The sequence below is a fragment of the Notolepis coatsorum genome (genome assembly GCF_963971535.1).
Source record: "Notolepis coatsorum genome assembly, chromosome: 13".
NCBI lineage: Eukaryota > Metazoa > Chordata > Actinopteri > Aulopiformes > Paralepididae > Notolepis > Notolepis coatsorum.
The window spans coordinates 90,474,755-90,494,274 of record NC_140177.1 but is presented as its reverse complement, the minus strand read 5'-3'; the positions used below and the strand labels follow the sequence as shown (position 1 = coordinate 90,494,274).

The 19,520-nt window shown below is 40.2% G+C and overlaps 1 protein-coding gene across 1 annotated transcript in view; it reads right to left on the bottom strand.

Annotated features, from left to right (window-relative positions):
- Positions 1–2,135, bottom strand: part of paxip1 (PAX interacting (with transcription-activation domain) protein 1) — a 52,676-nt gene extending 50,541 nt beyond the window's left edge. The window contains exons 1-2 of the mRNA XM_084328069.1: positions 1,967–2,135; positions 584–718 (exon numbers count right to left, since the gene is read on the bottom strand). Of these exons, the coding sequence (XP_084184195.1) occupies positions 584–718; positions 1,967–2,047 (216 nt within the window). The 5' untranslated portion in view covers positions 2,048–2,135. The remainder of the gene's footprint in view (positions 1–583; positions 719–1,966) is intronic.
- Positions 2,136–19,520: the final 17,385 nt, after the last annotated feature.

The following is a 19,520-nucleotide window of genomic DNA, read 5'->3' as shown; positions in this document are numbered from 1 at the left end:
GAGAGAAAGAGAGAAAGATAAATAAAGAGAGCAAGCGAGTTACTGCCAGGCACTTCACAATTCCCGCCTCTGCTGTGTTTAGCAGTCAGTCTAGCCACTTGGCAGAGAGGAGAGGAGGAGAAGCAGACGTGCAGCGAGAGTACACAACAGCTTTGGGGAGCAAGGCATCTGAATATTAAATTCATTCATTCATACTAATTTTGAATAAGATCACGTACGGATGATGTCGTCGTCCGAAAATAACAGATTCTCTAATAGTGATTTTGACATTGATTACCAATGGCAGCGATTGAAGCTTCGAAGCATTCAGGTCAGCCCTATCAAACAGTTAACATTTTACCAGTTTCGATCGATAGTTCGATTTCCCCCCCAAAGCAATAAGCACATCTCTGGTAAGATTTAAAGAGGTGCTTTTGCATTGCACGTGATAATCAATTAGTCAACATGTAACATGATTAGTTGGATTTCTGAAGTCAAGGACAGCCCTGATGGCCACACTAATTGTGGTCATGCTCGTTATCCGATTCCCATGCATACCAGGCACTACATCTCCATCTGACCCCATAAAACATAAAATTGTTACCTTGACAACAGGCAGGTCAAAGACCTCTCGTGATTCTCCAACCTCTGGGTTGTCCCCATCCTCTGCTATGATGTGAGTGGCCAAGGCATTGTACGACACCTCCTTGCCTTTCCCCGCCTTCAGAAGCTGGATCACCTGTATCATTGTATTATTTCATTGGTTAATTTATAGCAGAGCAGAGCAACAGCAGTCATAAATGTGACTATTAATTGAAAATGGGGGACCCTGATGTAAACAAGACAAACGTATTTCTCTGGTCTGCAACACCTTAACAATTGTGTGTATTGAGCCGTACTGTATTTTGTACCCATTCTGCAATCTGTTAAATAAAGATCTCATTCATTCATTCATTCCTTCATTCATTCAATAGAATAGAATAGAAATTCAGATTAGAAAAATGGTGGGCTACTTTAGTTCACTGGTCACCACCATCTGAATGAATGAATGAATGAAAACTTTATTAACAGATTGCAGAATGGGTACAGTGCAGTACAGCTCAATACATACAATTGTTAAGGGGATGCAGACCAGAGAAAGACTTTCGTCTTGTTCACACCAGGGTCCCCCATTTCCAATTCATCGTATGCACTAATGCACTAAGGGTGGACAGCTGAAGAGAGCGATGTGTTTGATAAAAGTGTTACATTGTGCTCGTCTCACAACAATGTTTACATTCCGATATCCGTTGAACAGTAAGGACAGTGAACACAGACACAACCAAAAGACAGCTGTAACTAGGAGTCACTATTTGGCAGGAAGTACAGTTCTGAGCCACAAGTCTCTGCTACACAGGGTCGAGATCGCCGCGCCGCATGCGCAGTACGAAGAGCCCAATTGAGCAGGAGTGATAACAGAATGACACTAAATGAAAATGCGAAATAATAACGGTGTAATTGACTGTGTGTGTAGCACGAAAGCATTACATAGCACTGCCGAATAAACAAACAAAGGTGACACAAGTCTGCAAAGTATGTATTGTCAGAAAGTGCGGAAAGCAGGCTAACATTATATAGCAAGAGCTAACGCAGAAGCTTGATAGGTTAGCGATCCCTTGCCGGGTAAAATTGGTCCAGCCTTCTGCAAACACTACAACATTAATGGTCTAGCTGGCGTTAACCCAACACATGGTAAACAACTCAATTCAAATGCGATTATAACAAGCACGACATGTATCCTAGTGACGAGTTCCAATGAGTATTTGGTCAGAATGCAGGTCACCTAGCTTGTGATGTAAGCAAGCTTACCAGCTAGTGTACCTGATTTAGCTTCCTAAACAGTTAGCTAGCTAGCTTTCCAGCCACAGATTACATTGCATCTGGCTAACTGTTTACCATGCTAGCTAGCCAACACTAACTAGCCAGCTGCTAACGTGGATAGCTTCACCTTTTGGTCAATGTCCCCGACTACGTAGAATTTGACATCTTTGAAGAGCTCCTCGGGAACCTTCGGTTCTTCATCAGACATGATTGTCCATGAACTTTTAATCGATATATGTTCAAAAAGAGCAGTCAAAAGTACAAACACATTAAAAGTATGTGTGCCTGTGGCTGTCTGAAACACTCCAACTTCACAGAGCCCACTCTAGCGCCAAATATCCCTTAGCGCGCCTTGGACCACAGCATGTCCGCACAAGGGGTGGATAAATAGCTATTTTACCTTTATCGCTGTATTCTGTCAATATCTCATCAGAAAGCTAGTTTAAACGGATATAATATGTACTAACAGAAATAATATCAATAGATTCGACGAGTTACACTTGTATATATTTCTTAATATGTTGTTGTGTTGTAGAGTAGCCACCCCCCTATAATGTAAACGTGGTGTTTGTATAAAAGGGGTGTAGATCTGTAAAATCTAGATTTGAATGCTGATAGAAAGTCTTATAAGAACATTGATTGACAAACATTGTAATTTCAAATATATCATGTATGCCTAATTGGGAATAACATTAGACACAGTGCCATTATAAGAGAATATAACTCATTCCTTAGGTAATTCTACATACAGGCACCTTGGAATTAGTTCAAGTGTGCCTTAAATGTAAAGTCAAGAATGTAAATTTGCATGTATAGGCTACATGCAATCAGCCAATACTAGTACTTAACCTTCCTAATTAAAATGATAACATTTGCTCCTTGGCAAGCAGCTGCTATCACCTCCTGTATGGTCATTCTACAATTTGTAATATATTACATTATAGCGACATTTTGAGGTACGTTGGGATTTTTATTATTGTATAAGTATAAGTGTTCTGCAGCATCCAGGGCCGTCATGTTTAATGTCTGTGCTTGGGGCAGAATTGTCCCACTGGGCCCCCTCACCACCTGGAATCAGAAGACTAGTATGGGCCCTCCTGTGACTATCTTGGCCCAAGGCCTGGGACAACATACCTGCTTGTCCCCCCTGTGACAATGGCCCTGGTGGTATCTAATGGGTTTAGAACCACTTGCCTAATAGTCTAATAGTACACCTTTCTGTCTGAAAACGTGGAATTTGGTTGGTAAGGGTTTATTCAAAATTTAACATATTACTGTATTGCTCCAATTATAATCAATAGGCCTAACATAAGCCACTGGAATATTCAAATTTACTAACATAAGTAGTTTCGGATTACTTTGCCTCCAAATGCATAAAATAAGCAGTTAAACAAAATGTGCCCAATTTAGTGTCTAAAATCTATAAAATCAAATATAAACAAAAGTGTAGTCCTGCAGTATCTGCAACGTAATTACGTTTTTCTCACTGTAACTGTAACAGATTTTATAATTATATACATTATAATAATTGTATCAGTTCATCATCATCATCATCATCATCATCATCATCCTCACCATTATCTTCATCATCATCACTGTCACCATCATCATCATCTTCATCATCATCACCATCTTCATCATCATCACCATTGTCATCATCATCATCATCATCATCATCATCATCATCATCATCATCATCATTATCATTCTTATCATCTTCATCATCAATTCCATAATGATGGGGCAGTGGTTGCCTAAAGGTAAGAGAACCAGGCTTGTGACGTCCCTGGTACCCTGGTAGGAAAATCTGGACCAACTCATTTAGTCCATATCTAATTCCACTCATGATTAGCCACTCTGCCCAGAAGTGGCAGCTCACCTGCATGGCACTGTGTGTAACATCAATGACATGAGGAATAGTTTTCATGACACTTTTGTGTCCTTGTTTTTCTTTTTTCTTTTATTTTTTTCTTATTTTTTTTTTCTTATTTTTTTCTTTTTATGCAGCGACCAAACCAATACTTTGAGTAACAGGGTGTACCTGAAAAATACCAGTCAACTGTTGAATAAATTCATATAATTTTTTTTAATCATACATTCATTGAAAGCTTAACAGAACTGACTGCTGGTTTCTGCAGTCTTTCCTACAATATTCATATACGTGAAATTCAGATTTTCCAAGATGTCGTCTCCTCTACAATCACACCTCTGGCATTCTGAGTTAATTGGAATAATTACTTCATTCATTAGGGCATGTCAAGCCAACTGTCAAAACCTACATACATACATAAACACACACACACACACACGTGTGCACACACACAGATACATATCATACATGTGCACGCGTGTGCACACACACACATGCATTCGAATATTCTCGCACTCTCTCTGTCTCTTTCTCACACACACACACACACTCACACTTGCACACGCACACACACACACCTTCTATATATCTCTCACACACACATATATACACCATGAACATCAGTGCTTTAAGACACATGCATGTGTGTACACACACCCACACAAACACACATACTGTACTCCCTCTCTCTCTCTCCCTCTCTCTTACACACAAACACATTCTCTTTGTGTATCTCTCATTCCTCACTCACTCACTCACTCACTCACTCACTCACTCACTCACTCACTCACTCACTCACTCACTCATTCACTCACTCACTCACTCACTCACTCACTCACTCACTCACTCACTCACTCACTCACTCACTCACCCACTCACTCACACACACATACACGCATACACACACATGCACTCGCATGCACACACACACGCACACACCATTGCTAATCATCTGTGCTAAAAGACCTTGACAAACTGAAATGCAGTCAATTAGGAGCAGTAATTGGATCAGTTATTTGACAGCTACATTAACGATGTAAGTGGTCACCTGCTGACCTCTGAGGTAGGGAATTTAGACATCCCTCTTCAGACATGCTGCCTGACTGTAGACAATCTCATACTGCATATTACCTCTTTAAACAGTATTCAGTATAGATATCAAATCAACACATTAAAACCTCTTAACAGTCCTGCAAATTTAGCATAAAACGCCTGTTGATTGCATACCCAAAGTAAATTTGAAGCTATTCATGCACGAGTCTGGCCTCTTTTGAAAGGAAACGTTCTGAATCTTCTTCCACAACAGGAAGAATCACTCTGAGTGCTACTGTAATAGAGTTACAGAGGTTTGAACACACTGAAATAAAAGTTTTTTTTTGCAAAGAGATGCCTCTTACGATGAGCTAGTCAAGATGAGAAGCACGTTCACAGACTCATATCCCTGCGACACTCAACTAACCGCCTCGGCCAATCCTTCATACCAGCTCCACAACAGTGAGGGACTACTGCCAGACATCCAACTATAGGAACCTATGACTCCCACCTAAAAGGACAATGCATACCGCACATTATGTGAATACTGTATACTTCATCAGAGCATATATTTAGCATTTAACATTTTTGCATTTAGCATTATATATTAGATTAGATTTAGACTATTGGATTATTAGATTATATATTGCATATATTTAGTATTTAGCATTTTTAGATTATATATTAGATTAGATTTAGACTATTGGATTATTAGATTATATATTGCATATATTTAGCATTTTAGCATTTCATTTTTTAGATTATATATTAGATTAGATTTAGATTATTAGATTATATATTGTAACTATATTTATTGTAGGGCAAAATAACTGAGAGGGCATACATACCCTCATCTCACACCTTGTTGCCCATATGCACATGTCCAGAGTTAATTATATTGTATATTGTTTACACTGCCTTTTTATTCTATTTTTATTTGTACTTCTCCACTGTACTATAATTATGTGACCTGTACCTGTATGTCTTCTACTATACCTGTACCTCCCCTCCCCCTCCCCCATGCTGCTATGATACCGAATTTCCCCAAGGGGATCAATAAAGGAATATCTTATCTTATTTTATCTTACATGTTCCAGCTGAGAGGTATTAGCTATACACAATGGGGCCATAGCCTGAAGTCTTACAGGTCCAAAGTTGATAACAATACCACATAAAATGAGTGTTTTACACATGTTTTTCTAATGGTATGTATAGGGATGTTTTCCAAAATGGCCATTGGCACCAAGGCATTGGCAATGCATGCGCAGCAGAAGTCGAACTATTCTGGACCTTTACGCAGAGAGAAAACCAGAGCCCTAGTCATTTTTCCTATATGAACTAATGCCACAAACTAATGCAAAATCAATGGGGTCAAGGTCCTGTCTATACACACACCGACTGAAGCTGACTGAAACTTACAGCTTGTACAGTCGGGAGCTTGACCCTATTGACTTCACTTTGGCTAATTAGCTGGAGCTAGTATGAGGAACAGCATGGAGTGCGCTGCGAAAGGACTCTATCCAGTCAACATCGTCATTGGTAAGTAAGAAATATGGCTAGGATTCCTAAAATCTGAACTATCCCTTTAAAACAAGGGTGGGCAAATCTTTAGAAGCATTTTGGTCATATTTGGTGGAATTATCTTTTCATGTCGGCAGTCACCAATGAATCAAATGCTCTGAGAAAACGTCTCTGTGACTGTGAATACATTTTAGTTTCACTTCTTCTCCCATCCCCCAATATTGTCATTATGCCAATTCCCTTTTGGTCGTTGCACTGCCCTACTGTCGATCTGGGTAGGGTGTAGACTACCACGTGTGACATGTGGAATACATACAATATACATACATGCAATACATGGGAAGTCGGCAGCCGCTTCTTTTCACCTGACAGCTAGCTAGGAGTTTCACTGGGAGAGCTTAAAGGAACACGCCAACATTATGGGAAATGCGCTTACCATCTTCTCCAGAGTCAGACAAGAAGATAGATACCAATTTCCACTCTGTGCGTTCAGTAGAATGCTATCCAGCTACAAGCTAGCTTAGCACAAAGGACTGGAAGCGGATACGAATCAGCTAGCCTAGCTTGCTAGAGAGGTGTTTTTGGCCAACGGGCTAGGCTAGGAAATTGGTATCTATATTCTTGTCTGACTCTGGAGAACCATAATGTTGGCATATTCCTTTAACACGCACAGAAGTTCACGCCCTCAGATCCGCTCCCTACTGAACAGGCACCCAGACTAACCAGTATAGGAGTAACAAAGCAAAGACCAGAACTTATACCTAGGGATGTCCGATATTATCGGCCTACCGATATTATCGGCCGATATCGGCATTAAAATGTGATATCGGAAAATATCGGTATCGGTTTTCCAATTTTTTTTTAATTTTTTTTATTATATATATTTTTTTACATTTCTATATAAATGATGTCCGATATTATCGGCCTACCAATATTATTGGCCGATATCGGCATTAAAATGTGATATTGGTTGATATCGGTATCGGAAATTAAGAGTTGGACAATATCGGTATATCGGTATCGGTAAAAAAGCCAATATCGAGCATCCCTACTTATACCCCACCAGCTTCCCAAAAACACACAACCATGAATTAAAGGATGAATTTACTGAAATATGTCCTTTATTCAACTGTCACTGTTATTGTTTTCTGCCACATGCATTACCGTAAGCAGAAACCCCAGTTCTACAATTGGCTGTATATATTAAATACTGATTTTATTTTTTAAAGCTCATATCAGCCGTTATTGATTGTCTGCTGATAAATAGGTGCATCCTTAATAATGGTGATGATGAGAAAGATCAGTACGCTGATGATGACGATAATAATCATCATCACGACCAGAAAAAAACCCACAAATAGCAAATAGCTCATTAGGGTCTGTTAATTAAAATAAGTATCCTTTAATCTCAATATACAATGTAATCTCATCAATATATCTAGTCCTGGTGTGTTCTGCAATTGGTTCTTCATCATAGCATCCCACTGATATAAATGTCCAATGCTCAAAATGCCTGTTTATATATGACACCATATGAGTTTTCAGATACAGCAGGTCAAGACATAATGTGTACTCTATCATCGCTAATACCTCAATGCACGTACAGCCCCAAGTCAACCCCATGTACAAATACATATAGCAAACCGTCTACTCTGTCTGTACAATGTGCAATACTCCATTCTGAGTCTTAGGGCGCGTTCACACCTACCCTGTTTGGTCCACTTTAAGTGGACCATGGTCCCTTTAGATCAATAGTCCGTTTGGTTTGTACAGGTCTGAACGCAAACCGAATTATAATGAGGACCAAACAACCGAACCATGGTCCTCTTGAAAAGTTGGGACTCGGTTCGTTTCAAAGTGGACCATGGTTAGTTTGCTGTTGGTGTGAACGCAAAACGAACTTTATATAGTATCTAATCTAGAGCAAATGAGTGACAGGTGCCTAGTGGCGGCGGTCGCGCGACCCAACTTGACAGCGCCAAGTGACAGCTTGCGCGCGACCCAAGTGAAATGAATGACAGGCGCGCGGACAGTCTCCCTCTTCCTCTCTCTCTCTCTCTCTCTCTGTTCCTCTCTCTGTCTCTCTAGACTGGCGCCGCGCGCGGACAGTCTCTCTCTTCCTCTCTCTGTCTCTCTAGACTGGCACCGCGCGCGGACAGTCTCTCTCTCTCTCTCTCTCTCTCTCTCTCTCTCTCTCTCTCTCTCTCTCTCTCTCTCTATCTATCTCTCTCTCTATCTATCTCTCTATCGGCAACTGTTTACTTTTGTGAGTGCTAGTCCAATAGATGAACGACTTGGCGACAGCATGTCCTTTGTTTACAAATTAGATCCGCACCAAACAGGGTAGTGTGAACGCAGACCAAAATCAAACAATGTATCATTTTCACATTTGGTCCACCAGAAAGTCCGGACTATCCCTGGACTTTCAGATGTGAAATAACAGATTTATTAAACAGTGGATTATCAATAAATATAAATGTGCATATACAAATAAGATCTCTTCTCTTCTCCGCTCTCTCCTCCTTCTCTTCCTCTTGTGTCGCCTCTTCCATTTCCATCTTTCTCCTCGGAAAAGATTTGCATCAAAATGAAACAGTCAGTTATGGGGTCGTAATTGGCTCAGGTCTTTGACAGCTACATTAACCATGTAAGGTCACCTGCTGACCTCTCGGATATGAAATTTAGATGTCCCTCTTTAGACATGCTGCCTGACGGTGGTGGCATTGATTAAAAACCCTTTACCCAGGTGTGGTGGTGGTGGTGGTGGTGGTGATGGGGGGGGGGGGGGGGGGTCCTTCACAGCTAGGCTACAGATGTTGTATCTTCATATGATCGTCACAAAGGAAAGTTGATCAGAACTGACCACTGTTATCTGCTCAGACTTGTACACATACTATATTGATGCTCTCCCAGCAGTTTGTAGCAATGTTTGGACTTCAACTGGTCTGTCACGCAGGCTGCAGGCTGTGCCTTCCCCCTTCAACTGGTCTGTCACGCAGGCTGCAGGCTGTGCCTTCCCCCATCAACTGGTCTGTCACGCAGGCTGCAGGCTGTGCCTTCCCCCTTCAACTGGTCTGTCACGCAGGCTGCAGGCTGTGCCTTCCCCCATCATTGGAAATGCAGGTGTGGTTTAAGCCGAGCCTGTTATCAGCCAGTTCTCTAGGTCTTGGAGATGTTTAGGGTACTCTCTGTAGTGCAAGGCATGCTGGAAAGGTCTAAACACATTCAGGAATCTGGCAACTCTGTTTCCGCGCCAGCTTTGTCAAAGTTGGTGCACGATTCAGGCTATTATGGCACTCTACACTCTAATGTAGTATAATGTTCTAATCTGATTTTTGATGCGTGCGTGCGTGCGTGCGTGCGTGCGTGCGTGCATGCGTGCGTGCGTGCGTGTGCGTGCGTGTGTGTGTGTGTGTGTGTGTGTGTGTGTTCAGACCCCCTTGCCCTGCTGTGTCCGTCGGTCCATTCCTTTCTGAAGGAGGCAGCTTCCTGCATGGAGCAGGTAGGAGGCCTGACAGTCAACCTGCCCCACTGACTGGTCTGGGAACTGGGCCAATGTTTATTTCCTCTGCCGACTCTATAGGACCAGGGAGACCAGGGAGAGGGGGGGGTAGAGGAGAGGAGAGGAGAGGAGAGGAGAGGAGAGGAGAGGAGAGGAGAGAGGAGAGGAGAGGAGGGGAGGGGAGGGGAGGGGAGGAGAGGAGGAGAGGAGAGGAGAGGAGAGGAGAGGAGAGGAGAGGAGAGGAGAGGAGAGGAGAGGAGAGGAGAGAGGAGAGGAGAGGAGAGGAGAGGAGAGGAGAGGAGAGGAGAGGAGAGGAGAGGTGGAATATTTATGTATAGTACAGTGGAATTGAGCAATGAAGGACAGAGGGGGAAATAATATGGAAGATGATTAGAGAAGAATGGAATGAAAATGATGAAGTAACAGTAATGGAGAGAAGAGACCAGAACAGAACAGAACAGAACAGAACAGACCAGTACAACAGAACAGAACAGACCAGTACAACAGAACAGAACAGAACAGACCAGTACAACAGAACAGACCAGTACAACAGAACAGAACAGACCAGTACAACAGAACAGACCAGTACAACAGAACAGAACAGACCAGTACAACAGAACAGACCAGTACAACAGAACAGAACAGACCAGTACAACAGAACAGAACAGAACAGACCAGTACAACAGAACAGAACAGACCAGTACAACAGAACAGAACAGAACAGAACAGAACAGAACAGAACAGACCAGACCAGTACAACAGAACAGAACAGACCAGTACAACAGAACAGAACAGAACAGAACAGAACAGACCAGTACAACAGAACAGAACAGACCAGTACAACAGAACAGAACAGACCAGTACAACAGAACAGAACAGTACAACAGAACAGACCAGTACAACAGAACAGAACAGTACAACAGAACAGAACAGTACAACAGAACAGACCAGCACGACAGAACAGAACAGAACATTGTCTAGAATCAGATCATGGTATTTCCAAAAAAGTTAAATATATCAATATCATGGTTTAAATTGGATTATGTCTTATTTAAGCACAACAATGGTACCATAGTGACATAACTTTTCCCATGGTAGAGCATGGTAAATAATTTATACAATGGCCAGTACCATGGTAAAACGGTTTCCTCCATCGTAGTTGTCGTAGTTGTTGTTGTTGTTGTTGTTGTTGTTGTTGTTGTTGTTGTTGTTGTTGTTACACATTTTATGGAATATGTACAGTTCACAGTTTAGTTGCAGCTCAGCGTCTAGCCATGTGTTTCTAATGCAACCACAAGAGGGTGCTCTTGAGAGCACCATCAGACACAGTGACCTCACACAGAGGTCAGCCAGCCCTGGTAGAATGACCTGTACAAAACAGCTGCCTGCTGTCTGACCATGCTGACCCAGAGCCATTTAAACGGCTCTGCTACAGTATGAGAGCTGTTTCTGAAAACTCCTACTTAAACCTCATTGGTTGGGATACATAAATTGTTAAACATATCATGTGTTGATAGTGTTTGTGTATTCTGTAAGATAATTAGGAAGTATGCAGAATAAGCTTAAACATAGCCTGTGTTTGCTTGTCTGACTATCTATCTGTCTTGCTGTCTATGAGACAATGAGCATACAGAGAAACAGACAGACTTACAAGAAAGCATGCAGGCAGGCAGGGACACACACACACACACACACACACACACACACATGCGCGCGCACACACACACACACACACACACACACACACACACACACACACACACACACACACACACACACACACACACACACACACACACACACACACACACACACACACACACACACACACACACACACAGGCACACATGAATAGTTTATGACTACAATCACAAACAGGCAAGGGACATAAACATCGCAGATGCAGTCATACGTAGGTCTGCCAGTTACATATGTGCTACATAAAACTAGGTTGAGATGTACAACATGATTAGACAGACAGCATAACAACAATAAGCATCTGCTTCAAGTGCACAGAAAGTCACGCCGCCTCCTCCACACACACACACACACACACACACACACACACACACACACACACACACACACACACACACACACACACACACACACACACACACACACACACACACACACACACACACACACACACACACACACACATACACACACACACACACACACACACACACACACACACACACACACACACACACACACACACACACACACACACACTGAGTGTATACAAACGACTTGATTCTCTTTATCTTTTATTGTCACATACACACATCACTCTATATATCTATTTACTGTATGTCACTTTCTCTCTTTCCCACAGCACATGCACGCACACATGCATACACACACGCATACACACACACACACACACACACCCACACACATGCACACGCACGCACACACACATGCACACACTCACACACACACGTGCGCACCATCTACAGCATCTCACATATAGGTTTTAAAAAGTTCTGACCTACATGCAGAGCAGAAAAGGTCACAACTTTCTCCCAGTGTCTATAGTACAGTAAGAGCTGAAGCTTCTACCACCAATGAAATCACACTCCTATCCTCCAAAGAGCCTGCGTTGTCATCAGATCATTAAAGGGGACCATTACATTTTAATAACGGGCGTTAATTGAAAAACCGGGGGAATGACCTGCAAGAGCTATAACGTGGAGAAAAGAAGATGGATAGAAAGATAGAAATGCAGAAGGAAGCCAGTGAGAGGGAGTCTCTCTGATAGAAGTCCTCCCCAGGGTTTTTAGAGACGGTAACATTCTTACTTACACCCCAGATAATCAATCAGTGGGATAAGATTAAAGAAAAGACAGCAACACCATTTTAATTAGGGCAATTTGAGCTATGGTATTTTAGGAGAATGATATATTAAACTGATGGCTGGTGAAAGAAGAGAGATCGTGTGCGAGTGTGTGTGTGTGTGTGTGTGTGTGTGTGTGTGTGTGTGTGTGTGTGTGTGTGTGTGTGTGTGTGTGTGTGTGTGTGTGTGTGTGTGTGTGTGTGTGTGTGTGTGTGTGTGTGTGTGTGTGTGTGTGTGTGTGTGTGTGTGTGTGTGTGTGTGTGTGTGTGTTAAAGAGAGAAATATAGAGGGCGGAAGTGGTCTTTAAATGTAGCATATCAGGTCAAGGTCAAGGCGGTTGATTAAATACTACAGGTCAAGGTCAAGGCGGTTGATTAAATACTATACGTTGCTTGAAAGGTTCAAAGGAGAGAGGAGAAAGAGACCCTACACAGAATACCAACAAGCACTATAGTCAAAGTCACACAAGGATGTACAAGTAATGTGAAAGATATAGGTTACACGTATCTTTGGGGAGGTGCAGAGCAACTTTTCCTCTGATGGACAATAGAGGAGTTGCCTCAGCATTGTTGTCATTATCCCATAGCATGTTGTTGCCATGAAACATTTTGATATATTGTTGACAATGTCAAACATATATAGGCTGGATCATGTCTGTTTGTTATAGCTTGGAATCTAATAATGTTGCTTCCATTTACAGGCATTCATATTTTGCAAAGTGGTGATAATGTGTTCAAACGAAAAATGTTGCTGCAATTATGATTAAAACATTTGGTATTTTTTCATATAATCAACTGCATGGTTTGAGGAACTCACGTGAATATTGCATTACGAATAGCATTACAATTATTTTAGTTCTCAAACATCCCATAATGAGCACGAGCGTTATTTCGTTTATAAATAAATATTTCTTAGGATTTCCAAATATTTGACCTAAACAGCCTGCTTCATGACGGGCAATAAAACTGGCATATATCGTGTTGTAGACCCCCACTTGACTACGACTTATAAGTCAAACATAGCCGTTTCCAACTCTTAAAACATTAGTTTGCCTTCGATTTCAGAGTAGGCCTACCCCCCCCTGTGTTTTTGGTCAGCTCGTTTTAAGTAGAAAAAAAAAGTTTGGCTACCCATTCAAAATGAAAAAGTCGGCGGAGCAAAACCTTTCTTTGTCGCCTGGTGCTGCAGGGTAACTCATGCAGGACCGGCCGAGGGCCCAAGCTGACAAAACCAGGCCGCAAAGCTCGACTGGAGCTGAGAAGGACACTGTGTCTCAAGCTGGCTCTAGTCCCCGGCCTGCAAGATGGCTTTTCAGCTGGGGTTTATCCACGGCAGGCCGATCAGGGGGATTAAATAGTAATTGATACCCATCAGCAATCCTCCTGGCCTTTTGAACGACCTTTCAGGGGAGAAGGAGAGAGTTGGACGGCTGTGAAGCTGTAGCCTCCTACACTGGGAGCAAAAGTTGGAGAAGGAGAAAGGAGCAGTCACAGAGGAGGTGGATATCCAGGTAGGTCTGCAAAGTTGACTGGGCTTTTGTTACTATTATTTATTTATATATATATACACATTTTTTACATCCTCTAAAATGATACTGGACAACTTGCCAATATGATCTGGTGGAGCAATGAGCTGGTGATTGATGCACTGCATTAGTCTGACCGAGTGACTAAAATAATCAAATACAAAATACCTTTTATCTTAACATTAGAAGAAGAAAAAACGTGATTAAAAAAAGTTATATTTCATATGATTTAAGATCCCTTGACGGAAACATGGACTATACAGCGTATACAACTAAATTAAGTGTTCCATGGAGATATAGGCTAAACGATGGCCCATAAGTTACCATAACCCCTGCAGGAACAAACAAAAAAGCTTCCAGTTATCGAAGTTAAAGATAGGTCCTATAGGGCTATTATGTGTGCATGCCTCACAGTGCACGCATGCACGAGCTATCCAGACTGAAATAGGAAGTGTTCCGTAACCTTTCTCCCTCATCCTCGGGGACCCCCTTGTGTTTCTTTTCCTTCAGTTTGTTTTTCAAAAGCCGACAGGAAGCTCTGAGATCTCGGGTGACCCCTGTATTGTCTTCAAGCCGATATCACAGCCATTCAGTGGCGGCGCACATGTGTGCACCAAGGCGCTCCCTGAGACCGTGATCCCCAAACAGGCTCATTCACAAACCTGGAACTCCTCTTTTAGAGTTTCTAGCACCATTTTTTTTAAGGAAAATAAACCAACAAAAATATATTGGTCTGCTGAAAATTCAGTTTGGACCGGCAGCGATTGCCAGTTTAGCACAGATTATGTGCATACAATTATTGTAAAATAGGGTTGCAAAATTGCTAAATCAAATGCCGATATATATAACATATAACATATAACATGTATAATATCATTAGACACTTTTTTTATGTAGCATATCACCTCCCTCGTGAGATAATTAAATATGTATCTAATTCCTTTGTCCAGAGATAGCATAGCCAATCAATCAAACTGTATAGGCTATACGTGGACCTATACTGTACATATAATCAAGATTTTTACATTATTGGCTATGATACCATGCAGGCAATGTAGCCTATATAGGCATTGTCGATGGGCATTTTACCAACATTATTTATGACCAGTTGTGTTTGGTAGGCCTTTTTGTAGGCTATCTAGTGTTGTATTGATTCTGACCAGTTTATCAATTATCATTCCTGATGAAAACAATGCTCACCTGTATTTGCCACATGGTTATTATGCTACATGGGTTGTAATGATATGAATATATTATTGTATCTTGATTGTACTCCTCCCTTGTACTCCTCAAATGCATTGTACAAAAGACAGGATGCACAATAGGCCATACATTGTATGAAACATATCTAACGTCCAAAAGGGCCTACTTTTTGCAGTTATTTCTTTAAATTGTGATATTTAAAATGTGTTTGACAGGAAATCCTAATGATATTTGAGAATTGAGGATTAACGCCTCAAGTGAATGTATATACACATCACTTCATAATATTTGTTCATTTACTTGGCTGGGGAAAAAAATCTATTTCTTATAGACTAGACTTGTTTGACAACATACTATATGTTCACAGAGGGAGGATATAGCCTACTTTTAATAATTATTCAGCTTCACTTTTTTGTCTCTGTTAGTTGAATTTCAATATTGAATGGAAAGTTACCTGGCAAAGTATTACGCTATTTTTTTACTTTTGCACTATGAATATGTCATTTTGATTTGACTGAGGTGAGGAAAGAATATAGCCTATAGCGTGTGGGCCGGGATAACGGGAAGGGCGGAAGGCTAACAATATTCAAAACGAAAGAGAACAAGACAAAAATAAAGTTGAGTCCGTTTTGTTTCAATGAACTTTTGGGGGGAGTAAAATAAAATATTTGCACCTGATGTCGTTGTATTCTATAGGCCGAGAGGAAAGTAAATACCAACAAAACATTAGTGACAGATGCCGAGACCCCTGACAACATCAAGCTGTCTTTCCAATTACAAGCTTCCGCCTGACCAACGCGTCCCGTTGAAGCGGCGATGAAAGGGCCCACATCACATCACAAAACGTCCTCCTGATCAACTTCAATTTGGCCATGGCATGGCTTTAAAACCAGCCGTCTTCAACAACTTGCAGGCTTAGGCTAATGGTCTGTCTCTTATGACAATTCACAAACTTTGGTAGAGAGAATTAAACGCACCTGAAGGTTGAATCGGTCTTCGGTTGAAGAGGATATATAGGAAAAACCGTCGTTTCGTATAGTTTGCCCAAAGGTTATAAATACACATTTGTCGAATAAGTAGTCACTTTGATTCATAACTAAGCGAGCACATTGTCCAACAGAACCTATAGGTTTCAAAACGTCAACCATGCTGGAATTTCTGATATTTTACTTTGCATTGTAGTTATCAATGGCTTGATTTTGTATTGTAAGTTCAGGAAACATGTATAGGCATAGGACTCGGAGAGTGTCAGCTGTCAATTACAGTATAGGGAAGCAAAAAAAATGGCTCAGGAGTTACGAGGTATCTGCAGAACTTCAGCAATTGGATGAATTTTATTTATTTTCAAGACAAAAACGAGTAGAAATTATTCTTGATGACTTAAAAAGAACCACCATCATCATCATCATCATCATCATCATCATCATCGTCATCATCATCATCATCATCATCATCATCATCATCATCATCGTCATCATCATCATCACCATGATCATCATGCATCCTTGCTAAACCAAAACTATTTTCATCTGAAAAGAAAATCATACATGAATGTCTATTATTATATATTATATTAAATACATAACCTATAATTGATCTGCTATTTATTTTCGTTTAACTCTTGCCTTGTCGTGTTGTGGTAGTAGTAGTAGTAGTAGTAGTAGTAGTAGTAGTAGTAGTAGTAGTAGTAGTAGTAGTAGTAGTAGTAGTAGTAGTAGTAGTAGTAGTAGTAGTAGTAGTAGTAGTAGTAGTAGTAGTTTATTCAGTCATCATCTCACACAATACAATATACACCATCATTTATATATTTGATTTTTATACAGTGCCTTGTCGTTTCTTAGCTTAGAATCATGCATAAAGACATAGGCTATAGAAAATGGTTCTATACCTAGAAAAAACTAAGGTAAATTGACAATTATTGGTTTACAGTAGAAAGGTACAAACATATTGTCAATTTATGCAGCTTTAAATAGTGTAGATAAGTAGTAATCTACATTTTAACGTTATTTTGCCATTCTTACAAAACAAAATATCTAATAAATAGCCTGTCAAAAATATTATGCATCATACATCAAACAAAAGGGCATCACAATTTAGTTTTAGTAGCCTAAATTAACATACATTATGCTGTATTAATTAATTAATTAATTCATGAATTCATTAATTTACTTATTTGTAATAACCCTTTATGCTACAACAATCAAAACGTTGTCCAATAAACCAAACATTCCAACTATAAAAATTACCTGTCAAAAAAGATTATGCATTACACTTTATTATGTGTTATTATGTATTATTATTATTATTATTATTATTATTATTATTATTATTATTATTATTATTATTATTATTATTATTATTATTATTATTATTATTATTATTATTATTATTATTATTATTATTATTATTATTATTATTATTATTATTATTATCATGTGTTATATGTATGTATGTATATATTATTATTATTATTATTATTATTATTATTATTATTATTATTATTATTATTATTATTATTATTATTATTATTATTATTATTATTATTATTATTATTATTATTATTATTATTATTATTATTATTATTATTATTATTATTATTATTATTATTATTATTATTATTATTATTATTATTATTATTATTATTATTATTATTATTATTATTATGCATCATAAATGAATATAAGCATACAAAGATACAGTCCCTTTATACTGTTTTTGTATTGATGCCATTGTAACCAAAGAACATATTGAATGCATATCCCAAGAAACACATAAGACCATACAGTCCATAGCTGAAATGACCACCCATACAGTCCATCTATGAGTTTATATAGCTGCAATGACCACCCCATACAGTCCATATAGCTGCAATGACCACCCCATACAGTCCATATAGCTGCAATGACCACCCCATACAGTCCATCTGTATAGCTGCAATGACCACATTGCATCTGTGCGTCTGTATAGCTGCAATGACCACCCTATACAGTCCATATGTATAGCTGCAATGACCACATTGCATCTGTGCGTCTGTATAGCTGCAATGACCACATTGCATCTGTGCGTCTGTATAGCTGCAATGACCACCACAGTCCATATTGTGCGTCTGTAGCTGCAATGACCACCCCATGCAGTCCATCTGTAGCTGCAATGACCACCCTATATAGTCCATCTATAGCTGCAATGACCACCCTATAGTCCATCTGAGGCTGTATATCTGCAATAACCACCCCACACAGTCCATCTGTGCATCTGCTGCAATGACCATCCTATAGTCCATCTGTGAGGTTGTATATCTGCAATAACCACCCCACACAGTCCATCTGTGCATCTGCTGCAATGACCACCCTATAGTCCATCTGTGAGGCTGTATAGCTGCAATGCACCCCACAGTCCATCTGTGCGTCTATGCTGCAGTGACCCCATGCAGTCCATCTAGCTGCAGTGACCACATCACATTCCATCTGTAAGGCTGTATAGCAGCAATGAGCAACAGCCCAGAAGGTGTGCAGAAAAAAGCTGCTGAGATTATTTGTTCAATGTGCATTTCTATTCCTCTGACATTATACTGAAACAGTTTTAGTAGCACATTCTATAGCATAATGGGCTATATTTCAGGGTCCTGTACAAGCCTCGTATCTAATCTTTTCACAAATTGGGTTGTTGAGGTAGGCGTCTAATAGTCAAATGGTTGCTGGTTCGACCAATAGCCTACTGCCCAAGTGCCTCTGAGCAAGGACACCGTATAGGCCGGTCTAAATGCGCACCAACCTGCTCTGACGACAGGGATTGTCTAATAGCTAAATGCTGTGATAGCCTACAACGGGTAGTTTCTTGCAATCTGTCATTGTGGTTGTTGTCGTTTTAAAAATAAACCATATAGCTAGGCAAACAATTAAGAGTTTAAGACAATAGAGGGTTTGTATTCCCACACATTTTGACAAGGCGACATGCAGGGTCTATCCATGCCACGATCAGGTTTTATATACAATGGATGTCTGTCCTTCAATATTCTTAATAGTTTACCAGTTAATTAATTGTTTAAATATGCGCCATGCATGCGGCTGGTATATGAAATGAGTGAAATGGTTTAGATTGCAAGTTAAAACAAGGGGGGGGGGGGGGGGGGGGGGGGTGCGGCCAATGGATAACCTGCCCTTCATTCACTCTAAAAAATAATCACAAG